Source organism: Mesoplodon densirostris, chromosome 4 (assembly GCF_025265405.1).
Source record: "Mesoplodon densirostris isolate mMesDen1 chromosome 4, mMesDen1 primary haplotype, whole genome shotgun sequence".
Lineage (NCBI taxonomy): Eukaryota > Metazoa > Chordata > Mammalia > Artiodactyla > Ziphiidae > Mesoplodon > Mesoplodon densirostris.
In genome coordinates, this window is record NC_082664.1 from 121,738,438 (window position 1) to 121,761,958 (window position 23,521).

Here is a 23,521-nt window from a genome sequence, read left to right on the forward strand (position 1 = left end):
CCTTGTCCCCATGGCGAGCCACAGCCACCCCCTGCCTCTGCAGGAGACCCTCCAACACTAGCAAGTAGGTCTGGTTCAGTCTCCTATGGGGTCACTGCTCCTTCCCCTGGGTCCCGATGTGCACACTACTTAGTGTGTGCCCTCCAAGAGTGGAATCTCTGTTTACCCCAGTCCTGTTGAAGTCCTGCTAGCCTTCAAAGTCTGATTCTCTAGGAATTCCTCCTCCCATTGCCAGACCCCCAGGTTGGGCAGGCTGACATGGGGCTCAGAACCTTCACTCCAGTGGGTGGACTTCTGTGGTATAAGTGTTCTCCAGTTTGTGAGTCATCCACCCAGCAGTTACAGGGTTTGATTTTATTGTGATTGTGCCCCTCCTACCATCTCATTGTGGCCTCTCCTTTGTCTTTGGATGTGGGGTATCTTTTTTGGTGAGTTCCAGTGTCTTCCTGTTGATGATTGTTCAGCAGTTAGTTGTGATTCTGGTGCTCTCACAAGAGGGAGTGAGCACACGTCCTTCTACTCTGCCATCTTGAATGAATGTCTCCTCCAGTGTCTTTTTTTTTTTTTTTTTTTTTGGCTGTGTTGGGTCTTTGTTGCTGCACATGGGCTTTCTGTAGTTGCTGTGAGCAGGGGCTACTCTTTGTTGCGGTGCGTGGGCTTCTCATTGCAGTGGCTTCTCTTTTTGCGGAGCATGGGCTGTAGGCACGTGGGCTTCAGTAGTTGAGGTGCATGGGCCTAGTTGCTCCGCAGCATGTGGGATCTTCCCGGGCCAGGGCCCGAACCCGTGTCCCCTGCATTGGCAGGCGGATTCTTAACCACTGTGCCACCAGGGAAGTCCCATTGGCCAGTGTCTTTCTTTTAAAAAAAAATTTTTTTTTTAATTTTTGGCTGCATTGGGTCTTCATTGTGGCGTGCGGGCTTTCTCTTGTTGCAGCAAGCAGGGGCTACTCTTCATTGTGGTGTGCGGGCTTCTCATTGTGGTGGCTTCTCTTGTTGCAGAGCACGGGCTGTAGGCGCGTGGGGTTCAGTAGCTGTGGCACATGGGCTCAGTAGTTGTGGCTCACGGGCTCTGGAGCACAGGCTCAGTAGGTGTGGCACTCGGACTTAGTTGCTCCGTGGCATGTGGGATCTTCCCGGACCAGGGCTTGAAGCCGTGTCCTCTGCATTGGCAGGCAGATTCTCAACCACTGCGCCACGAGGGAAGTCCCATGGGCCAGTGTCTTTCTTAATCCAGCACAGCTTCTGGTTTTGATCTGATCCTGGAATTCAGTGAAGTTCATACTTACATTTTCTAAAAAACAAGTCTAGTGTTGAGGTTCAACTCTATTGTGAATTTTCCTCCAAGGGTTAGCTGTAGTCATTAATTGTAAATGATTTGTGGAAGTGTTTAGTATTTGCTACCTGTTTTGTAATGGACAGGTATTTCTGCCAACTGGAGGGTGTGTGTTGCATGTTGTTAAACCTGTTAAATGGAATTATTTTAGATATTTGAATAAGCCTAGTTCTCTGTTTTGATTATTAAGCCACATCCTGTTTGCAAATCAAAGATCTGATTATTTGGGATTGCACCCAACTAATGTTGCTCCAAATAGTTTTTGGGGTGCTTGATGGAGTTGATAAAGCCCAGGTAAAGTGAATAAATCTGATTATGTCATACGACTGCATTCTTCTTTGCTTTTCCTGAAACTAGTTGATTGAATCCATAGTCCTTAATGGTTATTATGAAGTTCCAGTCCTGTTCTGATGTTCACACTCACATCCCTATGAGTTACTTAGGATGCTGCTGTCCCTGAACAAAATAATTCCCACCACCCTTCCCCAGCCCTTTTATTCTAGAATGGAAGGAAGATTATTGTATGAGTATCTGCATCCTTCTGGAGCCATTATCAATATTTGATTTGCTCATCCTCAGATATTAAGTGACCGAGTTAATAAGTGGCATAATTCATTATAATTTGAATCTCCTAAAATACCTCCTTTGGCCATTCCTTCTATACTTACGCCCGGAACATAGTAGATACTTAATTATTTGTTGGATATATTAAAATCAACTTAAAAGGGCTGCTTTGTATAAAAGTTTGTAAAAATGCGTCATGGTTTTTGTTTATTTCTAAGATCATCAAAAAGGAGATGATTCGCAGGTTTCATTTAGAATTGATTGTCTTTCAAGTTTCAAATTTGGAATATTAGCATGTGATTCCACGGAAAGGAGGATCACACTATGCTGTGGTCCTAACTCAAGCTGCCCTTAACCCATCACAAAATTGGAGATGCATTGGAAATGCATCTAGAGAGTGTAGGAAGAAAACCGATAAGGGGCAGCCTGGCTGGGGAGAAGAGTAATGCTGATTAGTTTTCTGTGCTCTAATTGGACTAGTGGCTGTGTACACTTTAACCTTTCCCATGACAAGGACAAGGCATAGTCCTGCAGAAGACTTACATATATTGTCTTAAAAGCAAAGAGGAAGAATACAATGCAGGAAGAGAGTTTTGTAGTAGAATTATTTTTCTTGTGAAGGGGTATGCGGAGGACGGAGGGATACATAAAGAGGAAAAATACAGTGATTTGGGAAGAATAGGTTTCAGGAGCATCGTTTTTAGTGAGGAGCAAAATAATTGTGTTCCATTTTGAATTCCTGGGCCTAGATTAGCTTGGCCTGCAGTCCTCAACCAGCCTCTCTTCTCACTGCTGAACCCAAGAAGCTCAGCTTGGTCAAGATGTGTGTGGATAGTCTGGGCCTGGTTTATGAAAAATTCCAGTCCTATTTCCTTGAGATATCGTTGCTTCCCCCTCACCCTGCTTGAAGACCTATCTCAGTAGAGGACTCAAGGTCTGAAACATGATTTATTCAGGAGTCAGCCAGAGAATGTTTATTAATCACTTCTTTAACTATGTGCCCTTGGCAAATCGCCTAACTTGCAAGCACCTACTGCTGCTTTTTTTTTTTTTTTATGTGCCTACATTCCAAGCATTTCTGAGGATAACAAGGAGATAATGATGAGTGTTTTTACAAACTTTGGAGGAGGATACACAGCAGAAGAAGAACTTGGTGATTTTAAAAATGAAACAAAATATAAATAAGACGTCTAAGCCGCAGAGCTGTCCTTCCTCCCATCTCCTTCCACTCCACTTCCTCACCTCCACACAGGAGAGTGAAGCAGGGCAGCTCTTTCCAGGTGATACCTTCTTTTTTGATTTGTTTTTGTTTTTAACAGCAGGTGTGGGATTTTTTTTTTTTCCTTATAGCAACTCAGTCTTTCTGGGGCATGTTGTCGATTTCTTAGCCTGCTGAAGGCATAAACCTCAGTCCTTTTCCTAATGATTTGTCAACTGAAATAAAAATGCACAACGTGAGAGCTGTGAGTTTCAGTTTTATTTGGGGACTTACTGAGGACTGCAGCCCAGGAGACAGCCTCTCTAATAGCTCTGAGGAACTGCTCCAAAGAGGTAGCCGGGGAGGTCAGCAAGCATATATGTGATTTTGGAGAAAGGGGTACATGCAATCAAGCACACATCTCGGTAGGAGGTTGCTGTTGGTCACGAGGAACAGATATCTTAATGATTTTAGTGCTTTTCTGAGTATGGAAAGATGCCAGAAATTGGATTTATAAAATTTTCTCCTGAAAATATCTAACTATCTGCAGGCGTGTTCTGCCAGTTTTCCCAGAGCCCAGAGTGCCTCATTCCTGATCTCTGCTCTGAACTCCTGTCAGGGTGTGTTGAAGGTCAGCAACTGCATTAGCTAATCACCCACTTCTTGTAGAGCTGGATGGTGAGTGACATTCTTCAGATAACAGTTATACAGAAGGAAAAGAGTTTTGCTGCCCAACCAATACTTCTTTTAGAAATGAAAGAGATTACTCTTACGTTTCTGCATTTTCCAAAATTTCTTCTGCTGGCCCTAGAAACAAGTGACAAGATTAGAGTCAATGTGCATCACCAAGAGGTTTAACCAATTGGATGAGAAGCTTTCTCCCACCTTTGTGGGGCCACTGAACACAAGGTCAGCTGTATAATTGTTACCTAAAGGATGTCACTCTAGCTCTACAAGGATTGGGTGATTAGCCACTGCAGTCGCTGACCTTCTCAACACACCCTGATAGGAGTTCAGAGCAGAGATCTGGAATGAGGCATTCTGTGCTCTGGGAAAAGGAGGAGGTTGGGTCTGTAGAGGTGAGAGGTGTATATGTGAAGGATTTTCTATGATCTGCCTCAAGGCTTATGGTTCTGTAATCTGTTGTAATAGAGAAATGGGTTTGCTTTTCTTCTCTATCCCTGGTTGTAGTGAATAAGACCTATTACTGGGTCAGGAACTTCTCTCTTTTATTTCCCCTGCATCCGTTTTAAGCTGCTGTTATTGCTTAAGCTCTCTGGCCATGCACTCCACCCTGATCTCTAGCCAGCAGTGGGGTGCTATTGCTGTGTCCACATCTTGAGGTTGGCTGTGGCTTGGGTCTGGTGTGGAGCTCTCTTCTCTGGAAGTGTATGCTCAGATGCAGGAAGTTTTGGTGCTTGTCAACTTGGGTGTCAGTAAGTAGCCTCCCTTTCTTTTGTAAAGCTTTGGGTTGGGAGCAAGGGAGATGGCTCACCAGGTACACTGTGTCCTGGATGAAAAGTTTAACTGCTGTCTTATTCAACTTTGTCCTGGTAGTAAGTAGTAATTAGGAAGCCACATTTGTGGCTTTGGTCTTTTGACTAGGGCCACAATCCTAGTTTGAGGAAGATTAAGAGTTCCAAGCCCATGTCCCTTTTATATGTTGGAGTGTCAGCCTGTTTGCCGTACAGGGTGGCACCACACAGTAGTGGAGCCCCCAGGCTTCTGTAAGAAGCTCATGAAAAGCCCTCAGGGAAGCTGCTCTTATGGTGTGGTTATCCCACAAGGCACCCTGCCCCTGGGCTCCTCCAGCCAAATGGCAAAAGTGACTTTTTAAGAAAAGGGAAGTAGGACTTCCCTGGTGGCGCAGTGGTTAAGAATCCACCTGCCAAAGCAGGGGACACAGGTTCGAGCCCTGGTCCAGGAAGATCGCACATGCCACGGAGCAACTAAGCCCACACGCCACAACTACTGAGTCTGTGCTCTAGAGCCCGCAAGCCACAACAACTGAGCCCATGTGCCTAGAGCCCGTGCTCTGCAACAAGAGAAGCCACCGCAATGAGAAGCCCGCACACTGCAACAAAGAATAGCCCCCGCTCGCCACAACTAGAGAAAGCCCATGCGCAGCAACAAACACCCAACGCAGCCAATAAATAAATAAATAAATAAATAAATAAATAAAATTTAAAAAATAAAGAAAAAGAAAAGGGAAGTAGAAAATGGAAGGAAACTAGCATTTATTGAGTATCTGGCACTTGCTGTATGTTATGCTATCTAATCTTCATAACAGCTCTGTGAGATGGTGTTATGCTCATCTTTCAGAACTGAGACTCAAAGAGGTTAAGTAACATGTCCAGGGTTACACAGCTAGTAGTGGTGGAGCAGAAATCCCAGTCTGGTCTCTTTGTCTACCAAGATGTTTCTCTTTTCGCTGTGCAATTTTAGGGCACTCTACTCATAAATACCTTTACCAAGCATTATACCAATTAGCGATTTGGAAAACTGCTGGCCTCTGGTAGGATTAAGCCCTGATCAGTAACTTCTGACATCTAATTGCTTTAATCATTAGCACTCAAATTCTAAATATTTTGATCCCTGGCCCATTGTTTTCAGATTCCAGTAGTATTTCTAGCTGGCTCCCTCCCTTCCATTCATCCTTAGTACAAGCAGTTTTTATTAAGCAACAATAATTTGTCAGTAGCACTGGTCCAAGGAATATTAATGAGCTGCCCCTGTCCTTAAAGAATTTATAGTTTCATACCAGAAAGCTACAGTAATCGAAACAGTATGGTACTGGTACAAAAACAAACACATATTTCAATGGAACAGGATAGAGAGCCCAGAAATAAACAGGCGCACTTATGGTCAATTAATCTATGACAAAGGAGGCAAGAATGTACAATGGAGAAAAGACAGTCTTTTCAAAAAGTGGTGCTGGGAAAACTGGACAGCTCCATGTAACAAAATGAAATTACAACATTCTCTAACACCATACACAAAAATAAACTCAGAAAGGAATTAAAGACCTAAATGTAAGACTGGATACTATTGAATGGGAGAAAATATTTGCAAATGATAATGACCAATAAGGGATTAATACCCAACATACGTAAACAGCTCATACAACTCAACATCAAAAAACAACCCAATAAAAAAAATGGGCAGGGCTTCCCTGGTGGCGCAGTGATTGGGAGTCCGCCTGCCGATGCAGGGGATGCGGGCTGTGCCCCGGTCCGGGAGGATCCCACATGCCGTGGAGCGGCTGGGCCCGTGAGCCATGGCCGCTGAGCCTGCGCGTCCGGAGCCTGTGCTCTGCAACGGGAGAGGCCATGACAGTGAGAGGCCTACGTACTGAAAAAAAAAAGAAAAAAGAAAAAAGGGCAAAAGAAATGAATAGACATTGTTCCAAAGAGGAAATGCAGATAGCCAACAGACATGTGAAAAGATGCTCAATATTGCTAGTCATCAGAGAAATGCAAGTCAAAACCATAATGAAGTATTACCTCACACCTGTCAGAATGGCTGTCATCAAAAAGAACACAGATAACAAATGTTGGCAAGGATGTGGAGAAAAGGGAACCCTTCTACACTGTTGGTGGGAATGTAAATTGGTGCAGCCACTGTGAAAAACAGTGTGGAGGTTTCTCAAAAAACTAAAAATAGAGCTACCCTATGACCCAGCAGTTCCACTCCTGGGTATACATCTGAAAAAAAACAAAAACACTAATTAGAAAAGATACATGCAACCCAGTGTTTATAGCGGCATCATTTGCAATTGCCAAGATATGAAAGCAACCTAAGTGTCCATCAACAGATGAATGGCTAAAGAAGATGGTGTGTGTGTGTGTGTACATACACACACACACACACACACGCACAGTGGAATACTACTCAGCCATACAAAAGAATGAAATTTTGTGATTTGTAGCAACATAGATGGACTTGGAGGGCATTATGCTAAGTGGAGTAAGTCAGACAGAGAAAGACAAGTACTGTATGATATCACTTATATGCAGAATCTAAAAAATACAATGAACTAGTGAATACAACAAAAAAGAAGCAGACTCGGATATAGAGAACAAACTAGTGGTTAGCAGTGGGGAAGGGGGAGGGGCAGTATAGGGGTTGGAGAGTGGGAGGTACAAACTATTGGGTATAAGATAGGCTCAAGGGTGTATTGTACAACACAGGGAATGTAGCCAGGTTACATTATTATTTTATAATAACCTTAAATGGAAAGTAACCTTTAAAAGTTGTATAAATTTTTTTTAATTAATTTTTTTTTTTTTTTTTTTTTTTTTTTTTTTTTTTTTTGCGGTACGCAGGCCTCTCACTGTTGTGGCTTCTCCCGTTGCAGAGCACAGGCTCCACATGCACAGGCTCAGCGGCCATGGCTCACGGGCCCAGCTGCTCCACAGCATGTGGGATCTTCCCGGACCGGGGCACAAACCCACGTCCCCTGCTTCGGCAGGCGGACTCTCAACCACTGCGCCACCAGGGAAGCCCTAAATTAATATTTTTAAAGACTTAAAAGAATTTACAGTCTCTGGAAGTGGAAACACAGACATATGGTAAAGTGTGATTTTTGCTGATAACTGAGGTACAGGTGCTTTGGGAACACCTGACATGTGTGCGTGCAGGGGGTACATTTTGAGAAGACTTCCAGTAAGAGCTGTCTAATGAGATCTGAAAGGAGTTAATGGAGGTGGAGTTATTAATCCACACAGAAAGAAATGCATGTAGGAAAGGCCTTTAGGAAAGAAGCTTCCATGACATATTCAAGAAACTCAAGGTCAGTGTGGTCAGTGTGAAGCATGCAGCTGTATGGTGGGTCAGCAAGTTCTGAAGCTAGTGAGGTGGTAGATGCAAGGTCATGAAATGACCTGGTGAGCCCTGATAAAGAACATGAACTTTACCCTAAGGTCAAGGAAGGCCAATAAAAGCCATTAATCAGGATAAGTGATGTGACTAAACTCTGGCTGCATTGGGGATTGGTGGGGAATGGGACTAGAGGCAGGAAACCCAGTTAAAAGGCTCTTATAGTGGTCTAGATAAGAGATAAGAGTGGCTGAAGTGGGTTGATGGCTGTACGGACAAAGAAAACTAGAAGGACTGAAGAAAAACTTAGCAAGTGGATGTCCATTGACAGATAAATGGATAAAGAAGATGTGGTATATATACACAATGGAATATTACTCAGGCACAAAAAAGAATGAAATAATGCCATTTGCAGCAACATGGATGGACCTAGAGATTATCATACGAAGTGAAGTAAATCATACAGAGAAAGACAAATATCATATATGATATCACTTATATGTGGAATCTTAAGAAATTATACAAATGAACTTATTTATAAGACAGAAACAGACTCACAGACATAGAAAACAAACTTATGGTTACCAAAGGGGAAAGGTGGGGGGAGGGATAAATTAGGAGGTTGGGATTAACATATACACACTACTACATATAAAATTGATAATCAACATGAACCTGCTGTATAGCACAGGGAACTCTATTCGATACTCTGTAATAACCTATAAAGGAAAAGAATCTGAAAAAGAAACATGTATATGTATAACTGAATCACTTTGTTGTATACCTGAAACCAACACAACATTGTAAATCAACTATATTCCAATATAAAATAAAAACATTTTTAAAAAGAAAAAACATTTAGGAAGTGGAATGCTTGAAGGTGGCGGTTATGATGGAGAGGGGGGTGTGAGCATGGCTCCAGATTTGTGATTTAGTAATTTGAATGTGTTCAGCTGCCATTCACAAGGATAGGGAAAACAGTAGGAGAGCAAGGGAAGGAGGGAAAGAGTGAAAAGAGAGAGAGATTGATTAAGAGTTTTAGAGGCAGATGGGAATGACTAAAAGTCAGTTTGGGGCTTCCCTGGTGGTGCAGTGGTTGAGAGTCCGCCTGCCGATGCAGGGGACACGGGTTCGTGCCCCGGTCCGGGAAGATCCCACATGCCGCAGAGCGTCTGGGCCCGTGAGCCATGGCCGCTGAGCCTGCGCATCCGGAGCCTGTGCTCCGCAACGGGAGAGGCCACAACAGTGAGAGGCCCACGTACCACAAAAAAAAAAAAAGTCAGTTTGATTTTGGACCTGTTGAGTGTGAGGTTAGCTGTATGGTACTGAAGCTTGAGAGAATGAGTTGGGACATTTCCGAGTCCAAAAGTCACCTAGGATGATAGCTAGCCTCCGGATGGAGAGAAAGACTGGAGACCGGAATCCAAAGGCTTGGGTAAATAAAGAAATGACAGGAAGTTGCAGAGTGTCGTGACAAGGAGAGGCTCAAGATTTTACAGCTGAGTGTCATGAGCCACAGAAGAGAGGTTGTTGTTGTTGCTGCACTTGATGGTAGAGGGTGGATGGCCTGGAAGCAGCCCCATGGCTCAGCCCCAGAATGTGAGGAGGAGCTGCCACTCAGAGCAAGTGGTAGGGGCAGCAGTATCCTGGGGAGAGCCAGGCTTCAGTTAAGGAGGAAGTAGAAAAGGCTGTGGGTCTTGGTAATTGAATAACCATGGAGTAAGGCTCCAGAGGGTTGGCAGGGATGGATGATGTGTAGTACAGGTGGCTTGGTGGGGAAGAGGAAACAACCCTTAGAGAGATGGGAGTGTGGGCCCAGAAATGAGCAGAGGTGTTTATGTATTGGGCAGAGTGACAAAGGATGATAGCAGTATGACACAGTAGACTTCCATGACTATAAAACCATGCCAAGGAAACAAGTTCCAGAGGCAAGCAAAAGTTCACGTATGTGTGTGTATGTATGTGTATATATATACATGAGAATTTACTATATGACAAAGGAAGCATTTCCAATCAAAAGTGAAAAGATGTATTAGTCAATAAATATGTAGGGATGACTGGTTATCCATTTGGAAAATTTTAAAATCTTTACCTCATGTCAAGCACAAAAGTAAATTCCAGGTATATTAAAGATCTAAGGATATGCCGTAAAACTATTAGAGGGAATCAAAGGAATGATTCACGTAGTCCCAGGGTAGAGGAGGTCTTTCTAAGCAAGCCAATAAAGGAAACCATAAAGGAGAAGACTAACAGATTTGACTACATACAAATTAAAGCAAAAGAACCCATAGGTTAAAGGACAAAATGAGGCAAATATTTGCAACCTTAAAAGAGAAGGTTAAAATCTAGAAAGAGCTCCGCAAATCAATAAAAGAAAATTACCTTTTAAAAAAGTGCAAAGACAGGGCTTCCCTGGTGGCGCAGTGGTTGAGAGTCCGCCTGCCGATGCAGGGGACGCGGGTTTGTGCCCCGGTCCGGGAGGATCTCACATGCCGCGGAGCGGCTGGGCCCGTGAGCCATGGCTGAGCCTGCGCGTCCGGAGCCTGTGCTCCGCAACGGGAGAGGCCACAACGGTGAGAGGCCCGCGTACCGCAAAAAAAAAAAAAAAAAAAATCCCAAAAAAGTGCAAAGACAAATGAACTTATCTACAAAACAGAAGGAGACTCATAGACATAGAGAACAGACTTGTGGTTGCCAAGTGGGGTGGGTGGAGAGAGGGATGGACTGGGAGTTTGGGATTGGTAGATGCAAATTATTACATATGTTTGGATATTATATATGGAATAGATAAACAAGGTTCTACTGTATAGCACAGGGGACTATATCCGGTCTCTTGGGATAAACCATAATGGGGAAGAATGTAAAAAAAAGAATGTATGTATATGTGTATAACGGAGTCATTTTGATGTACAGCAGAAATTAGCACATTGTAAATCAACTGTACTTCAATAAAAAAAATGTTTTTCTTGGGAAAAAAAGTGCAAAGAATATGACCAGTAAATACAAAGCAATCTCAAATTCAATCATTATTAAAGAAATACAAATTAAAACAATGCTGTATTTCTTTATCAATCAGGCTGGCACAGATGAAAAAGAAGTGACATAGTCTAGTTTTGGAAGGACGAAAAGATGGGCCCATATATTTTGGCTCAGGTAAACTAGTACAGTAATTTGGAAGAGTAATTGGCAGCATCAAAACTAAAAACTTTAATATTTTTGGCCTAGCATTTCCACCTCTAGGAATTTTCCTACCAAAATCTCTCACAACTGCTTTAACAAGAATATATATATGAATATTTACTAGAGCATTGTTTATAATATTGAAAGCTTAGAAGCATTCCCAAATGTCCACAAAGAGGAGAGAAGTTAGGAGTTTCACCTTTTAAAAAAAAAATAATTAATTAATTAATTTTTATTTTTGGCTGCATTGGGTCTTCGTTGCTGCGCACGGGCTTTCTCTAGTTGCAGTGCGTGGGGGCTACTCTTCCTTGTGGTGCGTGGGCTTCTCATTGTGGTGGCTTCTCTTGTTGCGGAGCACAGGCTCTAGGCAAGTGGGCTTCAGTAGTTGTGGCTTGAAGACTCTAGAGTGCAGGCTTAGTAGTTGTGGTGCACGGGCTTAGTTGCTCTGCAGCATGTCGGATCTTCCCGGGCCAGGGCTCGAACTCATGTTCCCTGCATTGGCAGGCAGATTCTTAACTGCTGTGCCACCAGGGAAGTCCCCCAGATTAAGTTTTAAAAGTAGAGGAAAAAAGAAAACTTTTAACTACAACTTTTACAAAAGAAGACAGAAAGGAGAATATTCAGGATTCACCTATGGGCTAGATGGATTGTATCAATATTTCTGAGTAGGTATTAGTAGTCTCTGGTGGGTGAAGAATCTTAGGACTTGTGGGAAGAGGCACCACGGTCCAGACTGAATCCAGCAGCACTATGGAGGGGCTCCAGGCTCAGGGCAGTTGGATTCTCAGACTCCCACTCTACCGGGAGAAGAAGTCTGACAGGGGTGGTCTTGCCTCTTCCCCTAGACACACCAATGCTCTTGTGTATCAGCTGCTTCCCAGGCTTGGAATACCTTTTCCCCTCTTGGTAGCTGGCAGACACCAACTCAAGGTTCAAGGTCCTGCTCGTAGGTCCCCTTCCAAGGTTAAGCCTCTTTTTCTCTGCATGTATTGCTTGGAGGAAGCAATACATGCAAAGAAAAAGAGGGAGAAAATGTGGCATTTTCAGGGTTCTGTAAAGAGTTCATCGTGCTCCTGTGAGAGTTCCCCCACAGGAGCAGAGAAAGATGAGGCTCAAGTTCGTGTAATCATCCAGCAGATTCTGCACTTTAACCTGAGAGCTGTGGGGAACCATTGTAGGCTTTTGAGCAGAGATTTTCATAATCTGATTTTCATATTAAAAGATCACAAAGGATAAGAGATTGAAATGGGATATATATGGAGGCAGGGAGAGCAACTGGGAGACTTTTTTACAGTCCAGATGAAAATTCACAAGAGGCTAAATTAAGGCATTGACCCAGTGGGGGTGGGAAGATGGTGGTGATGTCAAGAGCCAGGAAGGATTTTGTAGTTATAACACTTAGTTGGGTCTTTCTTTTTAACTGCTGTAATCTCAGTGCTTAGCACAGGGTTTGGCACATAGGCAGTCAGTAAGTATGAGTGAATAAACTTGCGCTCTACTCAGAAGGATGGGAGAAGGAAGAGGTTTCTGGTCTGGGTAAATCAGTAGATGGTGCTGTTATCAAACTGAGGGAGAAGGTCAGCCGGGAAGAGGAATGAAGAGTTAGTTCAATTCTGTATTTAAGATTTGAAGTGCTTTTGAGACATTTGAGTGGAGGTACTATATGACTGTAGAGCTCCAGAAGAGTTGGCATGGAAAGGTAGATCTGAGAATCATCAGTCTACCATGGAAGTGGATGACATTGTCCGGAGAGAGTATAAAGTGAGGAGAAAAAGAGAAGTCTGGAACCCTGGGGAAACCAGCATGTAGGGGTGGGTGAAGGAAAAGGAGAATGAGGAAGCATGTTCAAGGAGTGAGAAGGAAAACCAAGACAGAGCAGTGTCCCTTAAGCTAAGGGAGTTTAGTTTCAGGAAGGTCAGGGCTGTCTGCTGTCTGATGCTGCCAAGAGGTCCTGAAAGTGTTAGTAGCATGCTCCCTCTGTACAGCAGGGATTTTTGTCTGTTTTGATCACTGTTGTATCCCCAGCACAAAATAGCCTGGCTCATAGTAAGCGCTCAGTAAATAACTGTTGAATGAATGAATGAATTTGTTGAAAAGGATCCCTTGAATTTAGTTGCAGAACTACAGGCCCTTGGTGAAGGCATTTTCAAAGGAGTGATGGTGAAGGAAGCCAGATTATAGTGGACTGAGGAGTAGAAAGGAGGTCAGGCAGTGGCTACAAAGAGAGGACTAAGGATGGCCAACTTCATGAGCACCTCTCATGTGCTGGGCACTGAGCTAAGCACTTCACACACTTTAACTCATTTAATCTTCTCAACAGCCCAATGGGGTAGGTACTGTCATGATCACCAGATGAGGAACCTCCAGCTCAGAGGGAAAATAACTTGCTCAGGGTCCCACAGCTAGGAAGTGTTAGAACCCAGATTTGAACCCAGATCTGTCTGACTTTGAAATTCAGCACTGAACTGCTCAGGCTACATTTCCTCTAGAGTTTCTTTTGTAACTGGAAGGAGAGAGAAAGAGTCACTGTTTGAGATGACCTGGAGTCAACACTAGGAAGACTTACAAATATTTTAATGCTGATGGGAGAGAATCAGCGGAAAGAAATAATCTGAAGATTTGAGGGGAAAGAGAGATAACTTATACAAGAGGAGCCTGAGTAGAGTTGCAGAGCACAGGTGAAGGGAAGCCCCTTCCACCAAGGTAGGAAAAGGAGAAGGTAAAGACCAGGTGTGTGTTGCAGGTATTTTTGTCAGGGAGGAGCAGGGAAGGTAGAGGTGGATGATTGCTGATTGTCAGCTGAGAGTAAAGGAGGTTGTGATCCAGTTATGGACTTGAAGAAAGTGGTACCAGTCTGAAATAGCTGTTGCAGAGAATAGAAAAAAGCAGTGGTGGAGGAGCAGATTTTCACAATTGGCATCAACGGCCCAGCCAAGATGAGAGACCAGGATAGGTGCACGGAAGGCAGATGTTGATTGATCCAGGTTGAGGGTTTTGCCCACTGTGTGCAACCGAAGACAGCGACAGGCTGTTGAGAGTGTTGGCTAGATTGTGTTTGAGGTGATGGGTCACCACATCTAGGGCAGCAGTGAAGGAGGTGAGGATGGGAGAGGATTGAGAACAGAAAGGGAACGGAAGGATCATAGTAGTGGCATCTGGACAAAGTTCAACAGCGGGAATTTGGTAGTAAAAGGGTCTAGGATTCCCTTGTTCTCGAGTTCCACATCCAGAGCTAACCTGGGATGAATAAGGCTAAATTGTGCTAAAAAGGGGGGCACAAGGGTAGAAGACTAACCGTGGTTATCTCTTCAGAGAAGAAGAGGGGTGCCAAAGATAACCTTTTTTTTCTTTTTGCTGTAAACACTTCTGGGCTGTTTGCAGTTTTTTAACTTCTTAAATTTAAAAAAGGGCCTCCCTGGTGGCGCAGTGGTTGAGAGTCCGCCTGCCGATGCAGGGGATACGGGTTCGTGCCCCGGTCTGGGAGGATCCCATATGCCGCGGAGCGGCTGGGCCCGTGAGCCATGGCCGCTGAGCCTGCATGTCCGGAGCCTGTGCTCTGCAACGGGAGAAGCCACAACAGTGAGAGGCCCGCATACTGCAAAAAATAAAAATAAAAAAATACAAACTTTTCAGTGAACCCAAAGAAAAGAGCAGGCTTCCACGAAAGCAGGGGGATGAGGGAGCTGCGGAGATGGGAGCAGTGGTCTAGAATGGGACCCCGGAGTATGTGATTTGTCTGCGGAATCACGAAGTACTGGCTCTGAGGAGGAGCAGCTGGGACCTGGTCCTACCCTGCCATTGTTTATCAGGGAGGAAGTGGGAGCCCCGAGACTCGCTCTGCTTGGCAGCAGCAGGGCCAGAACCAGAACTAACCCTTCCTGATCTCCCAGCTCAGTGCTCTGTTTTCCATGCTGCTTCCTGAGCACTTGAGGCTTCAGAATTTCCTGCTGTCCCGCCCGGGCTCATTGCGAGTGTTCCCGTGCGATTGCTGGTGAGCAGGCTGTTTGCCAGACCCTGCTTCCCACACCTCAGTTCTTCCCAGCGCAGGGTGTGTGGGTGTTTGTAGAGGCGGCTGGCTTGTCCCCTGCCTATTTCCTGTTCTCTTCAGAGTGGCAACTTGGAGGCGGAAAACCACAATGATGGTCTCTGTTTACATCCTTTAAATGACCCAGTGTCCCTCCTGTTTTGCCAGCTCTCACATCATTGCCTCCCCTGGTCCTTCCTCCCTAGAGCTTGTTTAAGCAGCAGCCATGACTCTGTGTCTTCTTTATCAGCCCAAACCCACATGAGTCACTGAGAGCACTTAGGATGGGGCTTCTTCACCATGAGATTGGTGGTCAGTGGTGGAGGGATGAGCCCTTAAATTAAGGGCACTGTTCTAGGGGAAAAATCCTTTCATTTTTGTCAGATCTTCAAAGGAGTCTGGGACCTTCCCCACTAAAAGACCATGGATTTAGAGAATGGAGTATAGGTGTGTTTTAGAAAAACAAAAATATAATAACAACAGCAATTAGATGTTTTCTTGTCTTCTAAGTAAGTTCAGATAAACCTGGTGTTTGTGCAGCCTTTCTCCTCATCAGGACAGTGACCATGGCAGTTGCATATGAATAGTTGTGATTTCTCCTCAGTTTGGTAGACTGAGGTCCAGAGGATTAAGACTACAGCTCAGGACTTCTGTCCTCTTTTGCATGCCCGCCTGGGTAGATGTGCACATGAGCTCTCCACACAGTGATATTGGGGCTCCACAATGTGTGGGGTCAGGTGGGGATAAGGAGACAAGGGATGAGGCCGTGGTTTAAGGAGGGATATTCTTTTATAGTTTTCTTCACGCCTGCCTCTCAGTGAAGTCCTCCTTGGTCTTTGGGGTTTGTAGAGATGGCCTGTCTGCTTAGAGAGCTTGGAATGGCCCTGCACATTCTGCTTTGAGTGTGCTCTCTGCCCTGAAAGTCTGGTTGTCCTCCTATGTTGTGGGGATGAATCTTCAGGGTTTAGAATGGAGTTGTGAGTTGGCCTGTCCCAGAATAGCCTCAAATTCTCTTCTGCCTCCAGGGTTTAAGCAGGTATTAGTGTGGGGCAACAGGATATTTACAGGCAGGGGAAAGAATATGTTTGCTCATTATGGTGAGAAAGGGCCCCTGATTGGCTTGCTTCCTGGCCGGCCTGAAAGCCAAGATGCAGCCATGTGGTGTAGTGATCAGGAGATTTGAGCAGGCTTCCTTGAGATGGTTCAAGGCTCCTGGGTTCCTTCTGCCTAGAGTTAGATAACATTTGGGATTCCAGTTTGGTTCTGAATCCTCTCTCCCTGCTTTTTGCCAGACCATCCTACCCCTGACTTTATAGTTCCATAGGAAGTCATGGATGTTGTGGTGCCAGTGGGGATGAATGTGGCTCCAGAAAAAGAATAAGAGAGTGGGAGTTCACTGAGGTTCAGGCTTGGAGTGGTACAATCAGAACCACCCTGAAGGTCACGGAGAAGAACCAGTGGGAGAGTGGGAAGAGACAGTACATTAGTGTTTTGATTTGGGCTTTTTTTTTTTTTTTTTTTCTGCGTAGACTGGGATCTGTTAAACTCTATTAGATAGTATGTTGTCTCCTACTGGGTGGCTTTCCACTGTTGGGAAGAAGTCTGCCTTAGACAGAGGCAGGAAGGAAGAGGAAGGAAGGAAGCAGGATGGGCTGGTGGCCACGTGCCTTTGCTGGAGCGCCCGCTAGGTCATCTCAGGCCTCCTTTGCATAGAAGATCCTCCTGTCATCTGCTTCACCTGCTCACATTAGCTCCTGAGCTTTTACAAAGTTGGAAGCTTTCATCTGGAGCCCTCCAGAGCAGTGCTACTTCAAGTGCCACTCTGCAATGAGATGAGAAGCGTACGCACCAGAACGTAAAACGGTTCCCTTCAACAAGAAAACCTTGTTATGAAAAATTGTTAGACCTAAACAGTGTGTTTGCTCTGACATAGTTGCCTCACATTCTGGAGTCATATAAGCTTCCTATCTGGTAACCCACCAGTAACACCGTTTGCTAATCTGCAGACCACACTTTGACTAGCAGTACTCTAGAGCCATCTTTAGTTCAGAAGCAGTTGTTGAGGTCTTGGAATCATGTGCTTGGCCTCTACAAGTCAGAAACAGAGAGCCCGGTTACAGAGGGCTGCTGCCAGGCCAGTCATACACGGGCCAGGCGGGTTACTGGGGAGAGCAGAGCACGACCGAAGTGACCAAGTTGAACAGATGACTAGGCAGTGCCAAGGGCAGATCCGTCCCCTCCCCCTCACCACGGGCACACAGGCTGAAGGGACCAGAGCCAGCAACCCTTCTGCAGGGCCTTAGTTTTGCCTGTTGTTTCTGGTGGCAGGTCAGCCTCACTGAGTTCATCCTGTCCTTGCAGGCAAATGGCATACGTCAGAGAAGAATTCGTTGGTTATCCTTGTTGTCACTCCTGGATGTGACCAGTTTCCTTCTTTGGAGTCTGTGGAGAATTGTAAGTACCACCTTGTTCCCTGTTCGAGAAGAGAAAGCACTTGTCTGGAGCTGTAACTCCGGATGGCCTGGCCTCAGTTGCGGATGCTACGCCTGGAGCCCTCCATGAGTGTGGGGACCAGGGCTCACCAAGTGCCTAGAGCCGTCAAAGGTGAATTTTTCCTATGCAGTCTAACCAGCATCTGACAGTTGGCTGTGAACATCACACTGGCTATTCACTGAGTCCCACAGGGCCCCTGCCTTCTGGACTGAATATAATCCCACTGGCATTTTAGGAACTTGTACACTTTGCTGATTTTCTCTAAGAGACCCTACCCTGGGAAGAGAAGGAGTTTACGGCCGTTTGAACCGAGAGGAAGTCAAGGCGTTGGTTCTGTGGCTGCCACCCGTCTTCCCTGAGCAGCGGCATTTGGGGGCATCTCCGTCTGCAAAGCGAACATTCAGGTCTTGGCTTCTTCCTTACATTCCTGATGGAGTAGCTGAAGCTTGGAGACAAAGGGACAGGAGGGTGATTTCAAAGGCTCTGGGAACGTCGTAACCTGGACTCACCCCTCCGAGCATCCCTCTCCCCTTCATACTTGGAGCTAAAGCCTGGCAGGAATTATGTTTCCGGTGGGGAAACTGACCCACAGGGTGGGTGGTGCTTTATAGAGGAATCTGTATCAGCCTGCCCCTCCTCACACACTGTCTTCCAGGGCCTCGGAGCTACTGGGTGACCACCCTCCCACTTTGGCCCCAGGCCTGAGTGCAGCCTTGCTTGCTCAGGCAACGCCTCCTCTTTGAAAGAAAAAAAAAAATGTTATCTTTTTTTTTTTTTTTTGGCTGCACCATGCGGCATAAGGGATCTTAGTTCCCTGACTGGGGATCAGACCCGCGCCCCCTGCAGTGGAAGTGTGGAATCTTAACCACTGGACCACCAGGGAAGTCCCTTGTTATTTTTTGTTTTATAATATATTGCATTTTTATTCCTAAATGAAAGAGAACTATCCATATATAACAGGGAAAAATCCACATGGGTGACAGCTTATCTTTTTTTTTAAATTTAATTTTATTTTTTTATACAGCAGGTTCTTATTCATCTATTTTATTATACATATTAGTGTATATATGTCAATCCCAATCTCTCAGTACATCCCACCACCACCCCCACTCCCTGCTTTCCCCCCTTGGTGTCCATACGTTTGTTCTCTATATCTGTGTCTCTATTTCTGCCTTGCAAACTGGTTTATCTGTACCATTTTTCTAGATTCCACATATATGCGTTAATATACGATATTTGTTTTTTCTCTTTCTGACTTACTTCACTCTGTATGACAGTCTCTAGGTCCATTCTATGACCCAATTTCGTTCTTTTTATGGCTGAGTAATATTCCACAGTATATATATACCACATCTTCTTTATCCATTCATCTGTCGATGGACACTTAGGTTGCTTCCATGACCTGGCTATTGTAAATAGTGCTGCAGTGAACACTGGGGTGCATGTGTCTTTTTGAATTATGGTTTTCTCTGGGTATATGCCCAGTAGTGGGATTGCTGGATCATATGGTAATTCTATTTTTAGTTTTTTAAGGAACCTCCATACTGTTCTCTTGTTGTTATTTTCTAATCCAAGGATTTACACAGAACATGTGATTGTAATCTGAGGGTAGAAATCCTTAACCAAATGGAGTCGTTTCTGTCATTTCAGACACCCTGACTGTAAATGATGAGCAGTGTTTCCTCCTCTCAGAGACTGTCTGGGGCGCCCTCCGAGGTAACAAGATGGGGCTGACGCTGGGAGAGAGAGAAGGATGATGTGGGAAGGTCAGCCCTGGTGGGGTAGGGGGCAGGACTGGGGGCCCAGTGAACACCCCCACCTTAGGAAGCTTGCTTTATGGTCCAGTTAAGAGTATTTCCCCAGCTCCCTGAAGGGATTATTCTTACAGCTGTCTCCAGAAGTTGACAGGTGTCAGCCTGTGCAGGGGCAGCCACTCCCCTGGGCAGGTGCTCTGGGGAAGCAGCGGGCAGGCAGCTGGGGAGAGGGGCCCACTCTGCCACAAGCACTGCTTGTTCAGCTCTCCTTTCAGACACATGATTGGAAAGGTTCTTTAAAAACTAGATTAAAAGGAATAGATAAATGTCAAAAAAGAGGTAAGGAGTGGTAAAATATGTAGAACTCTATTATTTGGGGAGAAACTGAGGACTTTGCTAGCTAATGGGTGATAGGCCCCCCTGCCCTTCTTCTTGGCTTACTGAAAAGGTATTCGGTCCCTAGATACAGACTTAGCCAAACAACTCTACCACTTTTGGTAAAAGGTCTGCTGGTGAATGATGAGAGAAATTCTCACTGAACTCCAAACCTTGTTTTGGTTTGTCTTTGTTCCCTAGCTTCTCCCCTCCCCTGTGTTTTGGAGAAACAGCATGCCAACTCCCCTTTCTACCTCTTGTAGCTTTTGTGTGGGTGTTAACTATTAGGCAGGTTAAGGTAGGGGAGATCTGGGACCCCGAGTGCTAGGCATCAGAGTCAGACTGGAGAGAAGCCCAGATGGTGGTACACTGGAAGTCTGCCTCAAATGAGCTACTGAGTGACCATGAAAGTCTCACAGATTCTTAAATTCTGAAAATTTAGGATTCTGGGAATCCTTCACAGGGCTTCTGCTGGATTTTCAGAAGTGAGGCCCCCCAGCTGTTGAGAACATCTAGTGCTCTGGACTCAGCATGTCTGCCCTTGGGCTTTGCTGGAATCTAGGAGTCTGTGTCCAGTCTTCTGGGGCAGTTGCTGCCTGCCACACCTCAGCTCCCTATAGCTGGTTCTCTTCTTAGGCTCTGAAGAGGAAAAGTGGAGGCTTCTTTGTCTTCTAAGTCCAGCTGTGGACCCAGAAGTTTCTGATTGAGTTTATGAAACTCAAGTCAATGATAACATTCTCACAATTCAGTCTGGGAGAAGTGAAGGGGCAAGAGATTGGAGGCCCCTTTTTCTCAGCTCCCTTAGCTCCTGTTGGGTATTATCCATGGAAAGCTTTAACCCCTTGTGAGCTGGCTTGTCGCTGCGTCTGTCCTCATGGGCACACATCTTGGCCTCTCTTCTTCTTTTTTTTTTTTTTTGCGGTACGCAGGCCTCTCACTGTTGTGGCCTCTCCCGTTGCAGAACACAGGCTCTGGACGCGCAGCCTCAGCGGCCATGGCTCACGGGCCCAGCCGCTCCGCGGCATGTGGGATCTTCCCGGCCTGGGGCACGAACCCGTGTCCCCTGCATCGGCAGGCGGACTCTCAACCACTGCGCCACCAGGGAAGCCCCTTGGCCTCTCTTCTTAATATCTTTGTAAATTCAAGGCTTAGGAAGTATAGATAAGAGGCATGTGGGTTACTGTATTGCTAGGAGGGGCACAAAAACCCCTTACGCTGCCACCTCCCCAAATAAAATACAGAGTAAAAATAGATACTGGCTTCCTACTATCCCCTTTTCGTAACTGTTGAGAACCATCAAGCCTACTCTAGATCCCCTCTCACTGTGTGCCCAAGCACTGTGCTGTGCCACATGGGAACCTTCCAAATGGTTCCAAGTCTTTACCCACCTCCCTAAGTCTTTACCATCTGCCTCTCTACTTCCCTGCAGGTCTGGAGACTTTTAGCCAGCTTGTTTGGAGATCTCCTGAGGGCACGGTGAGTGTGGGCCCTCAAAAAGGGCTCCTTTTAAATCTCTGGGGTTTGCTCCCAATGTTGAGAGTCCTGGAAATATCTTATTTTACCTTAAACAGAGTCCTGGTGGCTTGATATGGCCCCAAAAAAGAGTATTCAAGGAGATATGGGTGGAAACTGGTTTGGTAGATTTTGCCAGTTGGGGTATAACTTAGTTCACCCTGGGTCATTGTTTAGCAATGACCTTGAGACCACACTGCTTTGAAGAAAATATTAACAGTCAGTGAAAATCTGGAATATGTGGGCTGAGTGGTATGTGGGACAGCTGTATTTGGCTGGCACAGGACAGTTGCTCTCTGGACAGGTACCTGCTTATGGTCATTGAGGTAGAGGTGTGCGGTGTTTGTGGAGACAGTTACCCTGCAGAACAGTCACAGGTTGGCTTTTCAGGAATCTTGGAAGACTTTTCTCATCCCCCTCCACCCCACTGGTGAATTTCCTTTGAATCTTAACATGTTCAGTGTTTGGTCCACACAGTTCTATATCAACAAGACGGAGATTGAGGACTTCCCCCGCTTCCCTCACCGGGGCTTGTTGTTGGATACGTCTCGCCATTACCTGCCACTGGCTAGCATCCTGGACACTCTGGTACCCAGGCCTTAAGGCCTTCTTTGCCCTCAGGGTTCTGGGGTAATGGGACAACAGATAGATCAGGTGCCATATTCTTAAAGAGTTACAGAGAGAATGTGCATAACTTTATGAGCTCCCGGGAAAAATGTAAAAGATGACCTGCTCCAAGATTCAAAAAAATAACAAGAGTGATTTAAACCTACCCCACTGGCTACTGAGGACCAATGTCCGGGCTGTCTCCAGCGATGCAGGAAGTGGTTTGGGGAATTGACTTCTTTGACTGAGCAGAGCTAACTTTAGTTAGTACAAAGTCATAGGAAAGAGATGTTCAAAAGCCTTACCTGGGGATGTTCCTAACTGTCTTGAATTTGATGGGCAGTCTTACCTGACAGCTGCTGATCTAGCTCATGTGTCTAACTTTTCCTTTGCTCTCCTGATGGAACCAAAGAAGTGGACACATCCACCAGTTTGGGCATCTGAGATTTATGGACTATGGGGCTACTAAATTCACAACAGACCTCACAGTTTGGATAAACACTAGTCAGACAACCCAAAACAAATGGCAGGAGGAAATATTAGTTTTCAGGGTATTGTGGGGCTTTCTGAAGACCGCAGGTTACCATGGAGCTGCAGCGCTCCTCTCGATGTGACCATAACTCATCCCCCAAAGAGGAGATACTACTTCTGTCAGCCATCTCTGCATGTGCAGGGTCTTCCCCTTCCCTCCACGCCAGGCACAACCCGATGGGAAGGTTTGATAGGGAGAACCTGTGAACACTTAGCAGGAAGCTGGGCAGGTCGAGCCTGTTAAAGTGTGTGGAGCAGCCTGCCAAGCTTGGGGCTGAAGCTGGAGAAGTGCTGAGTTAACAGTGCGTGCTCTGACCTACAGGATGTCATGGCGTACAATAAATTCAACGTGTTCCACTGGCATCTGGTTGATGACTCTTCCTTCCCATATGAGAGCTTCACTTTTCCAGACCTCACCAAAAAGGTATGCCTTAATTTCGCCCAGACCAAGTTGATGGCTTGAAGTCTGAACCTGGCTATGGCTCCCTGCTGGCAAGGACACCAGCTCTCCTCCTAACCAGCCAGTTTTAGATACACACTGACATATAGGGGGTGGGCACTGGATTTGGAGTCAGGAGACCTGAGTTCAGGTCCAAACTACACCATTCATTTGCTCTGTGACCTTCAGGAGAGAATCTCTCCTGGTCCCATCTTCTTTTTATTTATCTATATTTGGTTAGCTGGGCATAATAACTACCTTGTTCATCTCACTGGCATCATGGCACTGAGATAAGACAGTAGATGTGATAGCTTGTGGGAAATTATGAAGAAGTTCCTTGAAGACAACCCCTGATACCAAAGGGCTGTTGGTAGATTTTCTGATATCCAGGGGGGTCCAGAAGGCATTTTGAGTATCCTTTCCTCTGCTAGCCTTCAGGAAATGAGATCCTGAATGGTGTTTTGTGCCTTTCAGGGGTCCTACAACCCTGCCACCCACATCTACACAGCACAGGATGTGAAGGAGGTGATTGAATATGCGCGGCTTCGGGGTATCCGTGTGTTGGCAGAGTTCGACACTCCTGGCCACACTCTGTCATGGGGACCAGGTAAGAATAATGTCTGGAGGTGGAAGGGAGTCTACTGATTCCCCTCAAGGGGACTTTAGGATATTGGCTCTTGGATGTAGCATGCCT

General features: G+C 45.5%; 1 protein-coding gene across 1 annotated transcript in view; it reads left to right on the top strand.

The window, feature by feature from the left end:
* Positions 1-23,521, top strand: part of HEXA (hexosaminidase subunit alpha) — a 38,961-nt gene that overhangs the window by 9,869 nt on the left and 5,571 nt on the right. The window contains exons 2-7 of the mRNA XM_060097040.1: positions 17,479-17,571; positions 19,261-19,326; positions 21,169-21,215; positions 21,729-21,839; positions 22,711-22,812; positions 23,302-23,434. Coding sequence (XP_059953023.1) covers positions 17,479-17,571; positions 19,261-19,326; positions 21,169-21,215; positions 21,729-21,839; positions 22,711-22,812; positions 23,302-23,434 — 552 coding nt within the window. The remainder of the gene's footprint in view (positions 1-17,478; positions 17,572-19,260; positions 19,327-21,168; positions 21,216-21,728; positions 21,840-22,710; positions 22,813-23,301; positions 23,435-23,521) is intronic.